The sequence below is a fragment of the Drosophila simulans genome, chromosome 2R (assembly GCF_016746395.2).
Source record: "Drosophila simulans strain w501 chromosome 2R, Prin_Dsim_3.1, whole genome shotgun sequence".
Taxonomy (NCBI): domain Eukaryota; kingdom Metazoa; phylum Arthropoda; class Insecta; order Diptera; family Drosophilidae; genus Drosophila; species Drosophila simulans.
Genome location: NC_052521.2, coordinates 12,047,546 through 12,069,400, shown reverse-complemented (window position 1 = coordinate 12,069,400; position 21,855 = coordinate 12,047,546). Strand labels below are relative to the sequence as shown.

Below are 21,855 nucleotides of genomic sequence, written 5' to 3'. Positions count from 1 at the left end.
AATATCACACACGAAAAATGGCCGAAAAAGAAAAGTTCTCTCTCTCTCTGAAGTTTTGTTTAATTTTTTCGGCACTGCTGATAAGAAGATTATTTATGGGCATTGTTTTAGGCAATTAAAGCTTATCGACAAATTGAATAGCGCCATCGAGAGTTACTTTAATATAGCAAATGAGTAATTACAAGCGGTTTAATGGGTCTTCAAGGGAACATACGAATTCCCGTGCCAAATGCGACAGATTCCCAAATGGCTACTCATTGGTACTACTCATTCATGTTTCAATTTCACCATAATCGAAATAAGATTCGGGAAGTAAAACTTATAAGTATGGATGATACATAGATTTTCTAGGAATAACTATTACATCCCAGTTAGTTCCTTCCTCGAATTTCCCTAAATTGCCCATTTCCGCTTGACTTGTGGCGTATTTTTGATAGACCTACCCCTAAACCTTTCACATTTTGTACACATTGGAAAAGTGTCGCAAGCTGGGAAAAGAACAATCATTTGATCTGATTAGGTGGGTTCGGCTGCCTCTTTACAGACCCTTTTGTTTTCGACTGGGTGTTTTTGAATTTTACATTTCGTTTGTCGCGTGTCGCTTTTCTTTATCGGATTGCGTAACAGGTAAGGCGGGGATAAGCGAGTGTTATCTTCAGCAAGTGGGTTTGTAACTCGAAACTCGAAACTGGGAACTGTGGCGGGCCGAATGCGATTAAGGCGGAATTGTCTCAATCGCAAATGGCAGGAAGGCAGGACAATTGTCCATCCACGTGGCAGGACCAAAAAATAAAAACACAAAAAACGAGCAGCAGCGACGCACAACCCTTGCAACCCCTTTCCTTTTGGGCAAATGCAGCAGCAAATCATGGTCATAATCATAATTACATTCGATCAGATAACGGCCAAAAACAGTTCGAACGGGAGGCGTCGCAATTGCAATTTGAGCTAACGATGGCACCACGGAAAATCGCCTCATTTCGGCGATCATATTTCATTTTCATCAGCGGATGGTGGATAGAATGGTGCTATAAGGGTCCGGCATAAAACAATAGCCAAATCCTTTGCCCGGTTTTTGTGTTTTGCCAAAATTGCGCTTATCGCGATTAAAACGCACAAACGCACGCACAAAAGCGCATCGAAATTCTAAACCAAAAAGAGATAGCTATATGTAGGTAGCGTACGAGGGGCGGAGAGAGAGACGGCAGATAACTGGCGATTAATGCACTCAGATAACTGAGTTATAGTGGTTGAAAGGAGCCCAAAAATCCAGGCGAACTACTAATGACAAGGATCCGCCAACCGGTTACCCGATTTACTCAACCGCTAACGGTTAAAGCAAAAATTGGGAAAAGCAGCATCATTAAATACCCTATAGCCATTGCACTCGCACACACACACACTCACACACATGCTGTTGTCTGCGCGTGTTAATTAAGCGATAAAATTAATTTGTATGTCAACACTTAAAACGCCAAAAGAGAGAGAATCATTTTCGATTATTAACAAATTGTACGGGCACAGCTCGCTTAATGGCAAATGGTTATTGTTGTTGTCGCTGGCGCCGCCGGCCACTCAATAAATTCAACAGATTGCGCGAAATCTCCACATTTGCATGTGCGCCATTCTCTGTCCGTCCCGCTCGCACCCACCCGATTTATGGCCCACCCCACGCTAGCTCTCCCTTTCGCACGCAATGCGATTAAAAATGCTTTTATTTCACGGCAAGTGCATTTCTGCGGTCGAAAGAGATGGCACAAAGAGCGAGAGAGATAGAGAGAGAGAGTGAGAAGACAGGCGGAAAAATGATATCGTCCTCATTATGCGAAATGTGTAATGCATGCGGCGGACTCCCCTTTGAAATTCTTCTGGCTCCCTTGGGGGAACTTCGGTTTTATAAAGGTGTGCCAAATGCACTGCGTTATGTGGGTGAAAGCAATCTTAACTTTAAATAAATGAGCAACGTACATACTTTATATACTTAAAATTATTTAAATCAGTAATTAATGGATAAATGTTTAAATAAAAAAAAAAATAGATTGGTATATTGAAAGGTTACAATATAATTTTTTATCATAATTAGAAACAATCAATAATTCATGAGTGCCAAAAAAAGGTATACATAGCTCGGTATTTCATAAAGTGCATATTTCAACATGCTCGTTTATGTAATTTTCAAGAAGCTGGCATTACATTGTTAACCCGTGTCCCTAAAAATATGCAAATATCCTGCGAAGGGCAGGCAAAAAAGGTCTTTCACCCATTTCCCTCGACAAAGTGCACGAATGGCGAACTGAGGATGCACGAGTCCTTGCAGCGGTAACCTTTATTTCGGTGTCCTTTCTTCTTGGTGGGCAATTTATGCGTTGGCCCGATAAATGTAGCTTTAATAAATTAAGAGCTACCCTCTATGGGTTTTTTATTCGCTTTTTGTTTTGTTTTTTTGTGTTTTATTGTGTGCCCTTTCACAAACATTTTTTTGCAGTCGCTCCTTTGTCCGCGATAATTTATCTTGTTTGGCGAGATTTTTATTTGGCACGTTAAATATGCAGCATGTGCAACATGCAGCATGCAGCATTCAAGTGCGTGAATAATGCAGCGAGCGTCGATTCATTTTATTCCAAAAGCGATAATAACAATTTGCAAAAATGCTGGAAAAAATCGACTCTTCGCTCGGAGTTTGATGGAAAATCGTTTAAAATTTAAAAGCTTCCTCGGCTCATCCTGTTTGCATCCCCCCCTCCCCCGCCCACCATACGGTCCCCGTGTGGAGTCCTTTTTCTGCCTGTCCTGTCATCACTTCATCACTCGCTTTTTTGCACATTTTTTCTTGCTGTTTTGTTGTCCTGCCGCTGACTCCTGTTCTTTGTCCTCTTGATAAATCGTAGTTTAAACGCTTTTACTCCAGTTTTAGTGGCTTTCGTTTAGTTTGCCGTTTTTTTTATTAGATGAGCCATTTAGCCTCGGATTTCCGCAAAAACACGGAGTACGAGGTACAAACTAATTGTTTGTTTCTGCATCCCACCGCAAGGATGATGGATGATTCCAGGATTCTAGCTTGTGTCCTCTTTAGGCAAGTTGTTTTTTTTTCCTAGGCTGCAGAACTTAGTTTTGGTTAGTTTCATGGACCAGTTGGATTTATTTAGCATTGATTATGAATTCCAATCGGTTATTATCTTGGCATCGCATTATCTTCTTATCGGAAACCAAATAAATCTGAAGGACATTCCCTTTCGCCCTTCCGATGTCCTAAATAAACAGGTGACAATTACGAGTTGTCGCATAAAAAATCCGAGCAAAACTTTATGTCCTGTGCGGGAAAACATTGAAAGTCCATTAGCCCGGACTGGGATAAAAAGGCTATGCCATCCTAGTCCGGCCTATAATTAGCTGCACTCCGTCCGGAAAACTTCGAGCCGTAATGCTGGATATCCCGCAGATATTGGACATTGAGCAGGGCCATCGAGGGCTGCCTGATCCTTTACAGGTTTCACCAAGGGCCGGGGGAATTATTAACCTGACAAACGGGATAATAAGGGATGATCATAATTTTACATGTGCCCAGGCTAATGCCAAAAACAGCAGGGGGGCGGCCCTATATCTATATATTCATATACAGGGTGGGATTCTGGATGACTACTGCTGAATCTGCTGCTGCTGGTTGCATTAAAATTAATTTCTGATTATCTATCTGGTTGGGCACAGCTTCTGTCCATGGGCTCATCATCATTCGAGGATACAGTTTCGCTGCCGAAAGTGGAAACAAATGCACATATGCCAGTGACGTCAGAGGAAGCACTCGTCCTTGACGGCAAGTGGCAGGATTCCTCCTGCCAGCGCTCTGTTCTCTTTTTGTTTTTACTTTTTGGTGGATGAACAACACACACGGCTCAGGTTTTTGGCTTCCTCACTCGGTTATTGTTATTACTTTTGCGTGTATCTGCGTCAGTTGATGAATGATCCTCTCCCACCCTCCGCAGGACATCCTCGTCCTTCACCCCTCGCATATGCCGTGTTTTTGCCAACTAATTCGCTGGATGAGTGTTGGATTACGGTCAGCGGGCGGGGGGCGGTAGAAGGACACCCGCTTTAATCATTTTTAAATTAGAGAACTATGCGCCTTTTTGTCTGCCAACCGCCCCTCCACCTCATCCCCTTGTTTATCTATTTTATTTTTGGAACTTCAAGAGCGTCCTGCGGAAATTGCAGCAGATTGTCGAACGCTGCACTTGCGGTTCCTGTTCCTTCCACATGGCACGATTCCTGGCCCACAAACACCACCCCCTCGAAAGCACGCCTCGCTGCCACCACAGAAGTAAGGAAACAACAAACAAATAGACAGTCGCTTCGAGTGGCGTTTTCACTGGGCAAACAAACACACAAATACTAGAACGCCCCTTCGATGCCCCTGCCCCTCGCATATTATGTTCATGCAGAGGTAAAAATTGTGGACATTGTCAATATTTGCATTGTGTCCCATATGTCGATTTGCTGGTCTCTAAGTTTTCGGGTCTCTGTAATTAGCATTTATGTGTGTTTGTCTTAGCCCAAAACGATTGCGGATAGGGGTCACATTTGTAGAGGGGTCGGGTGTCGATGGCAGTGGGTTAATAACGGGGTCACGTGGGGTTTACACACGGTTGCTGGTGGCATGTAGCACAATCCATGAGATTGTAATCTTTCTCGTTTGGTCAAAACAATTAGCTTTACCTGTGTTGTTTTGCCTTTAATCGATAGAAGAAAGTATTTCAGAGATTAGTATCTCTTATTATTATTATATAGTAAAAACCATAACCTTTATAATCTAGAACACATTATTATTTCCAATTTCAGGCCATCATATATGAGGGTCAGGACAAGAATCCCGAGATGTGTCGAGTGCTCCTAACGCACGAGGTGATGTGCAGGTGAGTGCTTATCTAGCAGTGATCTAATATCCTTTGGCATCGCAATCCACACCTTTTCGTTACCGATTTGCGAATCGAAATCTCAAGTCTCGCGGGCATTCGGAAAGCGAGTCCCTGGAGCTTCTTAAACTTGCCTTCTGTATCCCAAAAGGGATGCTTGCCCATAGCCACTCAAATTATAGAGACCTGAGCTCTCATTTGTTTTGTCCGCATTTTTTTCCGTGATTTTTCCTGGGTTTTCCTTACGATTTTCTTACGCTTTCCCCACCTTCCCAAAGCTTCCAGGGACTGCTTTAATTTTGTTGATTTTTAAGCTCCGTCCGGCGGTGCGGCAGAGTGTCCTTCGTTTTATTTTCACGCTCAAACGCACGCGAGCTGAAACGTATAAATGGTCGACTACCGCGCCGCCTCATCGCCACCCACAAACACCCACTGCCACCCCCATCACACACCCCCCTTCGGCTGCTGTTCACCCTTCTAGCAGCTTTCTGACAGTTGAAGGTTGCGTAGAAAATAAAAACGGCAGAGCAAACGCAAAAAAACTCGCTGAGAGAAAGCCAAAGAACAAAAAAATTACACAGCCTTAGCCGGCGAAACCCCAGCCACCACCCTTTACCACCCCCCTCTGAACCTCCACCCCTGCCCCCTTGTTGCTGTTGTTGTTGCTGGGCCGGCCATCTTTTATTATTTCGGATTGGCACCCAGTTTTTATGTTTGCGTAGCATTATCAAAAACAAGGGGACAACGCGCACACACACCATCGAGAACGCACACACACACACACGGGGGTTGCAGACTCCCCCATTAGAAAGAGAGGGGTGGAGAGCGCGGGCAGTGAGATAGAGATAGAGGTAGTGGCAGTGGCAGGACAACGAGGACGTCTTCTTTATCGTTTTGGCTTTGCGCCCATTTCAGTCATCCATGTTTATGTTATATATGCCCAGCGAAGACCCAAAAGCCAAAAGCCGGGTCCAAGCCAAAAATACCACCCCCAGATGACCCTCAACCACCACCCGTTTCGCCCACGCAACACACCACCCACCACCCCCAGCCCCCCTTTTATACTGCGATGTGTTCTTTCTTTTTTTTTGGTTTTCTACATCTAGCCCAGGGGCTGTGCAGTCGAAAATTACGCAGCCATTGAACTCGATATAGATATATGAGTGCGTATATAGATGCAGATAAGGGATAAGTGCAGAGCAATGACAAATGTCTGACCCCCAAAAAATTGTCACATTTCAAACATACTTTGCAACACTAGACCAAGTCTTTAAAGTTCAAGGGAATTGGGTTATGTTGAAGGTGATGGATTATAGGGGGTATCTTAAAGATAACTTAACTTTTGGAGTGAAGTCCATTAATGTGGAGAATGTTATAGAGAGGGTATAGTTTCGATGATCTATCATTAGAAAAGAAAGATTTGCTGGTTAGAATGAATGAAAAGATTTTCTATTCCTGACTATGGAATTAGTTACTACTTAAACATATTCTTTTACTTGCTGATTAAGTAAGCTTAAACTAAACTTAAAATTGAACTTTATCCAAAACTGTTGTTTTATTTTTCAGCCGCTGCTGTGATAAGAAGAGCTGTGGTAACCGCAACGAGACGCCATCGGACCCCGTCATTATTGATCGGTAAGTAGTCATAGTTCATTCTCCTCGTGCAGAAGCACAACCACATCCGTACCACGTCCTGTCCAGGACCTCGTCCTGTTGCTCCGCCACACAAAAGATGACATTTTAAGCTGCTTTTCATCATCGTCGCTGGCTTTTTTATTTTGTCAGCCTGTTCTGCGGCTTGTGTATGCGTATCGTTGATTTATTGGCATTATTATCAACTGCAATATAAAACACGATGCGGCAGACGACATGCAAAGAGCAGGCGGGCTTACAACCCATTATTCGATGAGGGGAGCTGAAATGAAACAGAAGCTGCAACTGGGTGGCAAACTGAGTCCGCCGCGAGAGACAAACGAAAATTCATCAAAATGGCAGTGGCAAATTCTATTTTCATAAATTGTAAATTGAGATGCGCAGTTCGCGGCAATCCGACACTGCAAAGCTACTTTCCAGCCGGGGGAATCCCCCAACCGATGCCAACCGTCGAGCGTCGCGTGTCAGGCGAATTATGTTAATTGTGTGCACATCCTTGTGGTCGCCACGCCCCCCTCCTTCTCCGTGTGCTGACTGGCGTGTGCCCGCCCTAATTGGCTTCGGAAATATTATTTGAGTGCAGGCAATTTAAGAAAACCAAAAATGCTAAACAAATTGGGATGAAGAAGGAAAAAGTGGTTAGCAAAGGCGGTTATCTGTATTGAGAAGGATTTCAATCCTTGCATATATTAAAATCCTTTTAATTAGAGTGCCAGTCAATGCAGAGCAATCTGCTGACTTCCTCTAGCTCTATACTCCATCCAACTCCATTAACTCAAGCATTTTAGCCAAACCATTCTTGGCCAACTAGCACTGCCATTGCCACCGAACTCATTGAGTTGTTAAGCAATTTTGTAGTCCCTAGGCCCCATTAAATTGAGGCACACCTTATGCAGATGATAATCAGCGCGCTGTGTGATTCCCCGTAAAACAACATCCACGGACCTCCGGCGAAGGGTGTGCCCAAGTATTTGCCTATGTGGACTCCATATCCAACTCCCATCTCCCATCTTCATTCTGCGCTTCCAGATGCAATTGCCATTTGTAGGACTGCCCACAATGGTGGGTTTTCTGCGAACCAAGATCTCTGCGCTCCGCTTAATGATTCTATTATTAAAGTGGGCTGCCAAAGTGTCTGCGACCGGTTGCTGCCCCGCACTGACAATCAGCCCATAATTGGTGTCATAATTAAATTTAATTGATTGCCTCCGCCGGCTCCCCCACCTGAGTTTGCAAATTAGGAAATGGACGGGCCAAAAACCGAAGCTGGAGTGGCAAAAACAAAGCAAACAAAAAACAACGCAGCCAGTTCTTGCCACACAGTAAAGAGCTGACTGAAAAACACGATCTCGGCAAGATCACAGATCGCCCGCTGCACATTTATGATCTTGTTAAAATTGCTCGGCGTTCTGCTGCTCCAGAATGTCATCCGTTGGAATAACAGTTACACTTGGCCGATCTCCAGCTGGTGGTATTACATGGCAGCATTCCCAGCAGCTTTTTCTGCCCCACGTGCCCGGGTGCGACACTTTGCGCTTGATATTTACGATTATTAATTCATTTCTCCTCTATTTATTTGCCTTGTTAGCCGCGATGGTGAGCATCCAGCTCACACATTGGCTAATCCTGTCTAGAGATGGTAGCGTGAAGAACCTAACATAGGATCTATATATATCTGATATAAAAGTTTTAGTTCCATGAATGTTCTCCTTTGAAGCAAAAGAATTAGTTGATCTCGTACCCATTTGGACAATATTTCTATTGAGCTATCGTGACACGCTCACACCTGTGATCCCCGCCAGCTTCCCGTCCACATGTCGCATTTGTCAGGCGGGCTGTAACTTTTGTCGGCATTGCATTCCATTCCTGCGGCTCGGACGCATATCAATCACCAGTTGAAAACACTAGCGACTCCCAGTTACCAGCTACCAGCTACCATTTACCAGCAAAGCAGCACCCATCTCCAATCAGCTTAAAAGGCGGCATGGATCAGTCGGTGGTCACCAGAGCCAGCCCATCCAGCCAGCCCGCTCATTGATATGCCAGTAGATCATGCCGCCGGCGGGAAGACAAAGACCCCGGGATAATCTATCTGTTCGCAACTAAATTTTGCCTTTGCCCGTGGCAGAGATGGAGTTGAAGGAGTTGGATGCGGAGAAGTAGGAGGAGGAGGAGGCGGTGGGTCCCCAGCTAAAGCGCTAACTTGCCCGGGGGTCCAGCGCATTTTGCCACTCAAGCCAGCAAATGCCCCTCCACCGATCCAATCCGACTCGATCCAGGCGAAACTTTGTCAGCGGCGCGCAACAATTGGAACTGATTGAAAATTCCAAATCGGGGGATCCAGGGGGATACCGCCGACTTGCATTTCCAAGTGGCTGACGAAAGCCAAAAACTGATACGATATGACAACAGCAACAGCACAACAACACCAGTTTGGGCCCAGAGCAACCAGCTACCAACTACCACCAGGTATCTCTCTCTCTCTCTCTTTTGGCCACATACTGACGTTCGGACGTGTGCCGTGAGAGCTGCCCAACAGAGTGGCCACTATCCACTGTCCACTGGTCACTAGCCACATTCGCCGGCGATCTGCACATGTTTTATTGATGAATTTCTGTTATTCATGCAACCGATCTGCAGTTGGCCACAAGAGGAGGCTTTGGAGATGCCGAAATTGTGCACACAATAAGCTGGGGCACAGTGGGTCAAGGGATAGGGAAAACTGATGAAAAACAGATATGGTTTTGAGTGGATCCTCGTTGATCAAGGTTGATATTCCTATCATTATACAATGTGATTAGTGTGCTTGCTTACCACAATATCCTGAATTAACCTTTAGTTTTATTAGTGACCTATTTTTGAACTCGAAATTAGATATCCTTGCACCACAGTGGAATAGATCGGTGCGGGATTTGCAATTACCTGGTGCAGGTGATGAGGGCTTAGTCGCAGTCGCAGTCGCGGTTGCAATCGTGCTCTCTCTTTCTCGGCTCCTTTTTTATTTATGATTTGCGAGGACACTGGACGAGGGACATGGGACAGTGGACACTCGCATTGTCTCCGGATCCGACTGCCACGCATTTTGTCTCTGCCCTTTTCCCAGTTTGTTGGCATGCACTTCGTGTGTGTTCCATAATTAAGTGAATTTAAAGCTCACTTCTTTGGCGGTGGTCGTTGTGGTTGCTGTTGTTGTACCTGTGATGTCCTTGTTGTATTTTTTCTCGAGGTATTTGTGTTGTTGGTTCTGCGACATGTTCCACGTTTTTGTCACACATTTTCACCGATCTCGAGTGGTTTTTTATTTGGCTCATTTCGCGTATTTCCCTCCGTGCTCCATTTGCTGGCTATCATTTCCTGATCCACATCTGGCGTATGCGTAATGACTTGAATTACACTGACAGCCATGCAATTGGCATCGTTATCGGTGGTGGTCATTAAAATCGTTATCGCGTGACAAGCGAAGAGCGTTCGACTTTTTAATTTGGGTAAATGGTGGGGCAATCAAAAAATTGACTACACCACCACTCAAACACCGAAAGCGTTGTAACAAAAACCAGAAAAAACGAACAAAACAACACATTGAGTGTGGGTGGGTAAAGCTCTCAGGCGAACAATCGGAAATTTGCCACTCTTGCATTTATCTACGTCATTGGCGTTTTCTTCGCTTTATTTCAATTTTCTATATTTGCCAGCGTTTTGTCCACCGCAGCGACAAATAAACTAAGTGCCAACTCCCGGCCAACTACCCTCCAAAAGGCCCGCCCCCTTTTCGCTGGCAACAAATAGAATTGACATTTTGTGGTGTCCAATATGCAAAAACGTAGGGAGAAGAGTTTAACAGACGAGGCAAGAAACAGGGTGCTCTCAATATCTCAGAAAAACTTCGAAAATATTAAATTCATAGGGTCTCTTATAAGTTTATGATTTCAGCCCCACCGGGGACGCCACGAATATTTTTCAAGATAAAACAAAAATTAAACTCATTGTCAATGATAATATATTAAATATCTAGATACATAAATATTATAAACCAACATAAAATGAAAGCCTTAAACCAGTTTTCATAAGTTTCCCATTTTCATACCCCAAACTGTGCTGCGTGAGGTGAGCCAATGTTTTGGGCCATTCATTGCATGCCTTGATAATCGCACTCGCGCTAAAAACGATGACAAAACTGCTGCTAGTTGTTGGCCACAGTTTTTAATTTTCTAAATGCATTCCAGCCACCTGGACGGGCTGGTTGTCGTGGTTGTCCTGCCGCCCGAGGAGGTGGTTATTCGGAGGGAAAACGAGAAGCGAGTCCTGGCTGCCAGTTGGCCTGCTCAAATATTCAAAGCGAGGCAAACAGAAAATGTGAAAAAAGAGACGATTTTGACGGCATTTGCGGTCAGCAATCGACAGTACGCCCATGAAATATTGGGCAGACATTCCGCGCAGACAGGCGTAGTGTGAGGAACCATAACAGTTAATTATCGATAAAGATATGAGGAGCAACGCATATTTCTGGCTTTTTATTGCACACACACTTCTCCCCCCAAATAAATAGAACAAAAAACATGAAAGACCCACTCGTTTGGGGTATTATTTTCATAGTCTCTGACGATTATCTTTGAAGTGGAAACAATTGAGTTTGAGAGTTCGAATTTGAGGTGTGCGAACTGCACTTGATTTGCACCTCGTAAATCAACGGATTTGTAGATGTGGCAAGCGAATTGAATTTTTGCATTTCAAAGAACTCTGGGCACGCCGCATTTGCATATTTGTAGTAGACTGTCTATTGAAATTGAATTATTAATGCAAATTTCGAACGCTTTGCACTTCGCCTCACTTCAAATTGGCACTCGCAGTTTTGGCAGGCCGAATTTAGGTTTGCTCCTGGGAAATGTAGTTTATTAAATCATAAATAGGTAAAATCAAAAGCTAGCCTCGTTTGCCATTGAAGTACTAAAATATTGCTACAATGTGATGAATATAATGATGTATAGACCTATTGCAGTATCCATAAGTTATTGTAAGTTAAGATAATTGCGACATTTTCCTCACATCCTGATGACTTTGTTAACCCTTTAAATAGCCGCATCCATTCCCTGAGGTTAACCCAATGAATTAACCAAGCGAAGTCTAATGTGCATAATTGAAATGGTCCTCATGAGCACCGGCATTTGGATTAAAAATGCACAGATCCGAACTATATCCACATTGTCTTTGTCTCGGCTCATCATCTTGGGATAAACTCATCTATTAGTTGGTGTTTGTCTGTGCGATTCTGTTAGCCATTTCCTCGGCCATTTACCCCTGTTGCATAATTAATGGCATTAAAAGCGTTAACTGACAGTCAACACACTCCGGCACACACATGCCAAAATAGTTGGCATAATTCGGGCATTTCAATGAGGTCGATAATTTGATGGTTCGGTGGAAAGCAAAGGGATAAGGTCATACACGTACACACGCATGTCGTCGTCTCCAGATACATTTGTATCTTTTTGTGGCCATTCTATCTGCGTCTGATGCCAGCTACTTTTATCGTTGTCTGATATCTAACCTCGCACTGTGTGCGTGAGTGTGCGTGTGTACAAAAATAATCAGTTTATAGATGAAGAAATCCCAAGAACAACAAGCAACCAGCTCTCCCTCCCCCAAAAAAAGGAAAACAAGACCATTCGGAAGGTATTTCCCCGGTCCCAGCGGCATGACTTTCGGTCCCAAAGCAACCCCAAAAAAACATATATATATCTCTTGTTATATGTATACAAAATAAACTGAGCTCGGGCTCGCTTAAAAGCTCACTCAAATCCATAAGATGCACTCAAAGTATCTGGCACTCACTTTCGCTCTCTGTTTTTCCGCGGAGAGCGAGCCTCCTCACGCACCAAGTGAAAGTGTTTTCAACAAGTTCTCTTCCGGCAAAAAGGATAAGCGTATCCTGCAGACGGCACGCAGCCCGTAAAGTTCACCATCCCCCCCGCGCACAAAAAGTCTATTATAATACAAAGGAGCCCAGAAGATATAGAAGAAAAAGCCATGAACTTCAGAATGAAACTCGGTGGGGGGTGGGGCGGAATGGAATGGTGGCGAGGAATCGCAGTCGAAATCCTTGGGCTGCTTGGCTTGGTCCTGCCGGAGCGTGGAGCGTTAAGCCGAGAAGGAGCATAAATAAATAAAGCCCAAGCAACAATAGAAGCCCAAAATGGTGACTTCATCCTTGTCGACGGCCATGTTTTCGTGACGCTCTCGCTTTTTGTATTGTGTACATTTTTCGGTGGAGAAAATGCCAAAAGGCATAGAAATGGCGCGAAAGTAAGTTTTCGCATTATTTTCCGGCCTCCTACTCCGCTGTCATTGCCCCATAGTCATTGGGTTTATGCGACAATAAAGTTGAACATTTTTGAATATTATCGTTAGTGAAAAATTAGAGACAAGTTGCCTCCCCCCGGGGCAGTTGCCCCACCACCACCATGCTCACCACCTCACCTGAGATCCTTTTGGTTTGGCGTGCGCCAAAAACGCTCTCGGCTCCTCACGACCGCTGTTCACGCCATGACCAGATAATATCGGCGGGAAAACTGGGTGGTTGGCTTCGTTGGGATGTGGAAGGAGCCTCCTGGCAAAGCGATTTATGTCCTTTTGAAATTCATCATTAAATTTGTGTGCTGTTTGGCGATGCAAAGATAATGCCACAATTTGTTGTTCGCACTCTTGTTGCTTCGCAAATTTACAGTTAATCGCCGGGTATCCTTGCAAGCCGTAAACAGGACAAAACTTTTGCTTTTCGATAAAGATACTGGGAATTTATTTCAATTTTCTGTGCCGCAGATGGGCAGGATAAGGTCGAAGGCTTAAGCTTAGAGTTAGAATTTAGTAGGAGCACTAAATATTAGGTTATAAATAGTTCAAACTTATTAACAATATAATGCTATACCACCCTTAAATTCCACTTGGTGCTAGATAGAGTTTGAAGTACTATATTTTAGTATCTTCTGTTCAATGGCACTTTCAGCCAATCGGGCTGAAACATTTAAGGACATTCCGAGCAGCTAAAAAACAAAATCTCCGTCCAATCGAAGAGAAACGCCGCCAAGTCGCCATCCCCTCGCCCAAATATGAATGACCAATTATGCACTTCGTTGGCGCTACGTGACCGAGCTGCCAATTTGGGCCCATCGAAAATCCCAAACGGAGGTGTCCCGATGTCATGTGCGAACATTTGATGATGCGTAGCTTTTCATTAAATGAAAATTTCGCGTTGCTGGCAAAACAAAAGGACAAAGAAGCGGCCAAAGGCGCTAACTTTGCTGGCAAATGGAAGGCCAAGATGGGAGACACTTTGATTTATTGACAGGACGCGAGTGGAATTTTTAATTGCCACCAAGTGGGTGGCGGTTGTCTATGGTTGGTTGCTTTTACCGGGCAAAAATCCTTGAATTGGTCAGGACTTGTGTTCTCGGTTAGATTTCCCCAAATGCAATATCGTCGTCTTGAAGACATATGCAAATGGGGGGCACCGCGTGAATTTATGTGTCCTGTCAGGATATTTTGAAAACATTGTAATTCAAGCAAGTCGAGGGGCAGGATGCTTCCGAGAAAGTCAATTAGCTGCCCATAAAAATGCAGGCTGGCCCCGAAGTGATGACGGCTCTGGTGTCTCGGGGATGAAGTCATCGCCGGGCAAGTGAAATCATTATCCTGGAGGATCCCCGTCCTTAGCCACTCGATCCGTATTCAAATTTCAAACTGCAGTTGCATCTGTGAGTTTCCACGTTCGTTGCCGCACCGTAATTCGATATTGTATCTGACAGATACACGGCTCTCAAATCTCGAGGGATGGCGCACTGTGGATTGCTTGTGTTAATGATGATGAGCCCGCTCCGATGCTCTTTTTTTTCCGTAATGGATAACATCCATCCACATCTCACATCTGTTTTTTCTTCGCAAAGTCCAACAAGTTCACAGGCATTCTCGATAAGCACCACACTTGGCTTTTAATGCTGAATATACAAGTAAAACAATACAAATTTAGTTTAGTAAGCCGAAGTTTCTATGCCCTTGAAATTCTAGATTTTCTTAAATGATTAAATTAATTGTAAGAATGCTTGAAACAACAAGTTTTATCATATTGCTTATAAAGTATGGTTACTATATTAAAAAAGGTATCTAGTACATTTTGAGATCATTAAAGAAGTTACTTTGTAATTGCGTTAGTAAAACTTTAAAACCCATTTTCAGGGTATAAGTTTCACGCATAAAGCTAAAGAATAATTTGTATACACTTTGTGATTTGGACTTATTGGATACTACTCACTGGTTTAGTTTTATCAGTTTTCATAGAAAATATTGCTTTTAGTGGTTATCTCGAGTGCCAGTTTCTTATCGCCCGCGTAGAGATTTATATGCTTAAGAAAAATTCACTGGCAAAGAGCTATTTAGGCTGAAGTTTTTATAGGGAGACCGAATTATTAAAAAAAAAAGAAACAAGTGTCGGAAGTATAAACAAATTTGCGACACTCCCATCGGACAAGGACATATGCAGATGCCACCCGCTGGCCAGAGATCAACCCTCCAGCTGCCTGCTAATTTGTTCAATTTGTCGAGTGGGAAACAACGGACAAAAAATATGATGAAAATTGCCGGCACAACGCCGCCGCTTTTCCGACTCCCCCCGCTCCTGATCGTAAAGGAAAATATTATTTCGGCAAATAAAAAGTGGGCAGGGGAATGCCAGATAGGGCGTATCATGTCGCCGGCGGATGCATAAAAGTATTTCAGCATTTAAATGCAACGCACACGGGTGTCAGTTTCCATTGGATGGGATTCGAGTTGGATTGGCTTGGGTTGGGCTGGGCTAACAGGCTCACATCCTAGCCGCAGGACATTCGCCGGCTGTCACCCCACTTATCGCAGGGGGCACTCACTACCGCCGCGGGCCAAACATCTGCCCAGAAAAGCCTGGGATAGCAGTGGCACAAGTGGCAGCAAAAAGGCGCAACCCGTCATTAGCGGCTCGTAAAGTCGCCTTCGAGGAGGCGAACATCGTAAAGACTCTTAATTGAAGCTGGCATAAATCCACAACTGATTGATAATTGCCAGCACAATGGGAAAAACGAGTCCGATGCCATTTATGGTCCAGCATTCTGATGTTGCAGGAATGGTTATTGAGACCTTTTAAGTGGTATCATACTTAACATATAAAATATTTAATCTTTGCTTTAAACAAGATATAGCAAAATGCTTTAATTTCTCTCATTCCTAACTAAATATCTTAAAGGAGTCATCTTTTGTGAGGTTTTGGAACTCAGGCTTTAGAAATATCATAAGAAATTCAGTGAAATTGATTCTTAAGATATCCAAATAACACTTTCCTTCATCAATTAATCAAATCTTCCATTTCTTACAGCTTCTTCCTGAAATTCTTCTTGAAGTGCAATCAAAACTGTCTGAAGAACGCTGGCAATCCGCGGGATATGCGCCGATTTCAGGTAAGTGAACGCCTGTGATACTTCCGCAACGATACAGATATTAATTGAGAATCTCCTAATGCCAGGTGGTAATTTCTACGCAGGTGGCCGTGGATGGACCACTACTGGCCATCTCCGACAACATGTTCGTGCACAACAACTCGAAGCACGGACGGAGGGCCAAGCGGCTGGACACCACGGAAGGTACAGGCAACACATCCCTGTCCATTTCCGGTCACCCCCTAGCGCCCGACAGTACCTACGATGGTCCGTAGCAAAATTCCAATTATTCCGACCAATTTTTCGTTTTACGTAGATCCAAGAAATCCCCCACGATCCCCAAAGAATATTCCCAATTTTTCGTTTTTTTTCGTAGCAATTGGCAAATCTGAAGCATTGAAAACTGTTAGATATATTTAATTAACCCATTCATTTGTGGAATCCCTTTCCAGGTCTCTACCCACCGCTGCCAGTGGCCACGCCCTGCATCAAGGCGATCTCGCCCAGCGAAGGCTGGACAACCGGTGGCGCCACCGTGATCATAGTGGGCGACAACTTCTTCGATGGCCTGCAGGTTGTGTTCGGCACCATGCTGGTCTGGAGCGAGCTGATCACCTCGCATGCGATCCGGGTGCAGACCCCGCCGAGGCACATCCCCGGCGTGGTGGAGGTGACGCTATCCTACAAGAGCAAACAGTTCTGCAAGGGATCACCCGGTCGCTTCGTCTATGTCTGTAAGTGATTGCAGCTAAATGACTCCACAACTGTACTTCATATCTAACCTTTTGATTGACGCTTTAAGCAGCTCTCAACGAACCCACAATCGACTACGGTTTCCAGCGCCTGCAGAAGCTCATTCCCCGGCATCCCGGCGATCCCGAGAAGCTCCAGAAGGAGATAATACTCAAGAGGGCTGCCGATCTGGTCGAGGCGCTGTACTCCATGCCCAGGTAAGAGCATTGCTAATAGCCCGGTTACGCGGCGGAAACTAATATCCAACCCGTGTTGCAGCAGATCTCCGGGCGGCTCGACGGGCTTCAATTCCTATGCCGGTCAACTGGCGGTCAGTGTCCAGGATGGCTCCGGCCAGTGGACCGAGGACGATTACCAGCGGGCGCAGTCGAGCAGCGTGAGTCCACGTGGTGGCTACTGCAGCAGCGCCTCCACGCCGCACAGCTCGGGAGGATCGTACGGTGCCACGGCGGCCAGTGCTGCGGTGGCGGCCACGGCCAATGGCTATGCACCTGCACCCAACATGGGCACACTCTCCTCGTCGCCCGGCAGCGTCTTCAACTCCACGTCAAGTAAGTTTCGCGATCCTTGGTGACCAATCCATGAAATGTCCTTCATTCATTTTTCTGACCAAGAGAGATATAGCCTTTGAAGATCTTATAGTCCCATCATTTATCTAACCCATGTCTCAGAATGCCCCGATTTCGGTTAACATCTTCAGTTGATTTTAGCTTCTGTTTGTATAACTCTCACATGAATACCGCCCCCACATAAACTGAGAAATCTGTCTCGCCTCCACATCCCCAATCTTCCCCACTGCCCACCGCTTCCCGAACCCGAACAAAGTGAACAAAGTATGCTCAGCAAAGTGCATTTTCGCCATTAATTCCAACAGTGTCCGCCGTGTCGTCGACGTGGCACCAGGCGTTCGTGCAGCACCACCACGCGGCAACGGCCCACCCGCACCACCACTACCCACATCCCCACCAGCCGTGGCACAATCCGGCCGTGTCAGCAGCCACGGCGGCGGCCGTTTAAGCATTTCCCCCCCCCGGACACCCAACGCCAGCCAGCTGGAGCTGAACGAAGGATGAGGATGAGGATGTGCCAGATGTACCAGGATGAACCGGACTTTTGGGGCCGAGTAACGACATTTTGTTGAAATTAAATGCCACACGCCCAAATGCCAAACACCCACCCACCCACAAGTCCAAGCACCAGACACCATCTATCAATCCGAAACTGCAAGGACGCCCACAATTGGCCAATGGGTGTGTGTGTGTGTGTGAATGGTGGGTGTGTGGATGGGGCTGCTGAAGCAAATCTGAGCATTCAAAACACTTCTCCAACATCAACAAAACACCACAGACAACACACGATTAACGGTATTTATAATTTGCATTATCCTTTAGACACTAAATTGATTAAATAAAAAAATAGAGTCCCCACTTTGGTAGATTTCTGTTGAATTCCCTAGTTCTTCCCTATAACTGAAATATGCTACCATAAAATAACTATTAATTATAAACTTTAAATGTTGCTCTTTTTGCAGGAGTCAGCAGCCTGAGCTTCAATCCCTTCGCCCTGCCCACCTGCAATACACAGGGCTATAGCACCCAACTGGTGACGTCAACCAAATAATATTACTACTAAATGAGGCTATTGGCAGGCCCCAAATCCACTCCCCCAATCCCCCAACGAGGAGTCGCAGATACCACGCCAATCACAAGAAGCTCGAAAGTGCAATAAACAAAAGAAAATGGTTCCAAAATTCAAAAATCTATTGATATAGTTGTACATTTTTTGATTGAATGCCGTTTTTAATTTATTTTGACTATGCATCGGTAATAGATTTATAGACATACGCATAGAATACCATATCAAAGTAATGGAAAACATATGAGAAAGGGCAGGCATATCATGCAAGAAGCCAGAAGTTAAGAACAGAACTAATTCTAAAATAGTTTACATAACATACATTTTGTAAATATTTATCCCAAAGTAAATAAAACGTAATTAATAATCGGAACTGTGAATAGAGGAAATTATACAAAATATATACCCATGATGAACAATTCTAATACGAATCAAGATATACCAAAACAGATACAATTTGAAAGAACTTTTGGAAATAATTAACTAAATGCTTGTATACGATACTTTCTTGGATTAATATCGAAAAAAATAAATAATGAAAGAAAAGTCTTGGAAATACACTCTGCCAGTCGAGAGAACCGAAATCAAAATGTTATATACCTACATAGATATACAAAAGCCAGATTTGCAGCATATCTACGCGTAATATTACAACAAATTTATACCAAACTTTTGGCAAACATATCGTGCACTTAGTCCTAATATCCACCCTAACCGAACATATATTTGTATAATGCCCATCATATCCACAATTCAAAATTCATTTTGAGCGAACCACTACCTATATCAACAACCAAATCATCAAATTAGACATACATTCGCTATTCAAGTCAGTGTTTGATAAACTACCGATTTGTTGACTAGAATCTAAGCCTAGCCTACACCGGGAAACGATATCTGGGGGTGCATTTACTATATATATATATATATATAGGCTTAAGTTTATTGTTTATTGCTCGATTTGTAGGAGTTTTACTGTAATTTGTATTCGTATTGTATGATAATGTACGCTTGCACTCCTAGATCTACAAAATATTGAAGAGAAAAACGAAATGGCTGGCTTCGCAATTGGGGAGCGGCCAATACAAGCATATCTATAAGAAACGCATAAACAGCAGAGCTTAGCCGCAAAATCGATTTGTAAATTACAATACAATAATTTATAATAACAATCTAGCAACGCTCTCTGTTTTGTAAATCTTAACAAGTTATTTAAATAAAATTTATTTAAAATAAACGTAATACACCATGAATTCGCCTTTTCCTTACTTTATTGTAGTGCTTTATTTCGTTCTGAGTTTTAAGTAAAATATAATTGGAAAATATACAATCAAAGTATTCGCAATTGATAAAAGAGCATAATTTAAATGAATACATAACATATGTATAATTATTAACTTAGTTTACGACACGCTTAGACGTCCTTTTCCTTTATCGTTTTCTTCGTTCCTCTGGGTAAATGTATATATTGGAGCGCCTACTCATCCTTGGCGACTGGCGAGTCCTCACTTTCCTTGAACAATATATCCTGGATCTTGGACCGCACGTACATCTTGCGACTGAGCGAAAGGTGGCGCATGACGGGCACCAAGCTAAGTGCAAAATAGTAGTCGTCGTCCTTGGTGAGCTCCTCGTGATTCTGTTGTATGATGTAGCTGAGCTGCTCGCTGACAGCGGTCAGCCGTTCGATAGACGTCTCCAGGTTGTTCTTCAGCTGCTTGGCCGAGCTGCTGCTGGAGGACGTGGAGGCCACCACAGTAGCCTGTACGCCCGAACCCACACCGATGGGCCTGCTACTTCCCCCGGCGGGTGAAGTCGAATGGGTTAGCACGGTCACTTGCTTCTCAGGCTGATCCAGGCCCTCATCATCCATCACGTGTATGGGGCTATAGCACAGTGGATCCTCACTGTATATGATGTCCTTAATGTCCTCGCTAATCTCATCGTTCTGCTCGTACTCCTCCCACTTTTGCGGCAGGGCACCCGCCTCGCCCAGATAACTGGCGACGTTCGACTCGATCTTCGGCTTGGCCACACGCAGCGGCTCCCTCAGCGTCTTGGCCTTTGTTATCCGCACGGTTTTGTCTGCAATGCAAAGGATGGAAGCGATGGTTAATACGATACATATTGGTACAGCTACCGTATAATAACAAAAATATCATAACCCAGAGATGGGCGCCGGCGATAGTTTCCCGCCGTCCCAAGGGTCGATAGCCCGCCATACGAACTTTGCTGGGATTACCTTTCTTGATGATTGGGATCATCCGAGCCTGGGGACGTTGCTGTACCGGACTGACCAGCACCTCGTCCCTGTGCTTGTGCCGCAGATGCGTCCACAAATTGGTCGTATTGTTGCCCTTCAAATTGCTGGCCATGCCTCCACGCGATATATTATTGCCGCAGTAACGGCATATCGCAAAGTTTTCACACTCCTCGTTAATATCGTAGTGCTGCCACACATTGCTAACACGACCCTTGGGCATTTTCAATACTTTTCTCTAGGTAATTAGTACGTCAAAAGTGATTTTTCTCCACAAATTTATTTTTTGCGATATTAGCGTTGCTGTCGTCAGTGTTGTCAAGTGCCGTTGCAGTGTTGTAAAACGCCTGGACGTAAGAGTAGAAACAAAGGCAACGGCAAACCGAGGTGAAAAACAAGAATAAAAGAATGTTTACATACTTTTCAACAGCGAAAAATCATAACAATACTCTTAACATAACAATATTTTTTAGCTCATTTTTTAATAGCATTTTAGAAAATATACAATAGGTTTATAAACTGTTTACAAGCACAACCACTGATTGGGGAAAATTCTGTACCTATCCGGCACTATTTTTATCTATAGTTTTTTTTCCAAGGGGATTTACTGCCTTGCTATTACTAGAATTTCTACTTTTCCCGCGCAAAAGTGGAGGAGCCTGTACCGATGAACCGTGGATTTATCGCGATGGCATCGGGCACTGATCCGTGCTCGGTTTCTACGGCACGGAGCACGCGTGGCAGTGGATTTCGATTGCGAAGGGCGTGCGTGAGATTTCGGATCCCGAACTTACCGTTACTGCTGCTGGAGTGGAGACATCGGTGCCGTAGCAGCGATCCGGTTCCAGTTTTCCCGCTGTAGGATAACAGATCGCCACAGGTTTTGCAGCAGGCGTACGGCTCTATGTGGTCGTCGCACTGGACGAGATTGAAAAACCTCCAGACGCAGCTTTTGGTGTTCCTGGGCTCAACGAGTTTGCAACGCTTGTCCCCGGATTTGAGTAGGCTACGCAGCTCTGATTTCTTTTCAACATGCATCGTGGCGGATCGGTTGTTCGATTCGTGCTGGTTTAGTTTGCCAAAAAGAAAAACAAACCGAAATTACAAAATGTACACAAATACAAACTCACGAAAATTCAGTCACGCACAAAACTGTGTTGGTAAACAATGGCGAGAACGGTGCGAAAAGTCT

At 44.3% G+C, this 21,855-nt stretch overlaps 2 protein-coding genes across 12 annotated transcripts in view; one reads left to right on the top strand and one right to left on the bottom strand.

Moving 5' to 3' along the window:
• The window catches only part of LOC6734540 (transcription factor collier), a 26,351-nt gene extending 6,695 nt beyond the window's left edge, over nucleotides 1-19,656 (top strand). Inside the window, exons 4-12 of one of the 9 annotated variants that reach the window (XR_001600061.3) lie at nucleotides 4,834-4,907; nucleotides 6,474-6,542; nucleotides 15,955-16,036; nucleotides 16,102-16,282; nucleotides 16,468-16,749; nucleotides 16,818-16,965; nucleotides 17,027-17,319; nucleotides 17,643-17,891; nucleotides 18,300-19,656. Coding sequence is in view for 4 of the 9 variants with exons in the window: in XM_016181985.3 (XP_016027657.1) it covers nucleotides 4,834-4,907; nucleotides 6,474-6,542; nucleotides 15,955-16,036; nucleotides 16,102-16,282; nucleotides 16,468-16,749; nucleotides 16,818-16,965; nucleotides 17,027-17,319; nucleotides 18,300-18,388 (1,218 nt within the window). In the remaining 5 variants the exon portion in view is untranslated. Of the gene's footprint in view, nucleotides 1-4,833; nucleotides 4,908-6,473; nucleotides 6,543-15,954; nucleotides 16,037-16,101; nucleotides 16,283-16,467; nucleotides 16,750-16,817; nucleotides 16,966-17,026; nucleotides 17,320-17,642; nucleotides 18,133-18,299 lie in introns of all 9 variants that reach the window. The other 8 variants (XR_001600059.3, XR_001600058.3, XR_001600060.3 and 5 more) reach the window with 8 other exon arrangements.
• LOC6739432 lies at nucleotides 19,657-21,855 on the bottom strand. Of its 3 annotated transcripts, XM_039291519.2 has the most exons (3): nucleotides 21,224-21,378; nucleotides 20,646-21,010; nucleotides 19,657-20,488 (listed from the first exon to the last, which is right to left on the bottom strand). In XM_039291519.2, the coding sequence occupies exons 2-3, from the start codon at nucleotides 20,884-20,886 to the stop codon at nucleotides 19,881-19,883; spliced, it is 849 nt and encodes a 282-aa protein (XP_039147453.1). In that variant the 5' UTR covers nucleotides 20,887-21,010; nucleotides 21,224-21,378; the 3' UTR covers nucleotides 19,657-19,880. The 3 variants fall into 3 exon arrangements, with proteins under 3 accessions (XP_039147453.1, XP_002081548.2, XP_044778348.1); XM_002081512.4 differs by lacking the exons at nucleotides 20,646-21,010; nucleotides 21,224-21,378 and adding an exon at nucleotides 21,458-21,855; XM_044922413.1 differs by having other exon boundaries at nucleotides 20,646-21,376.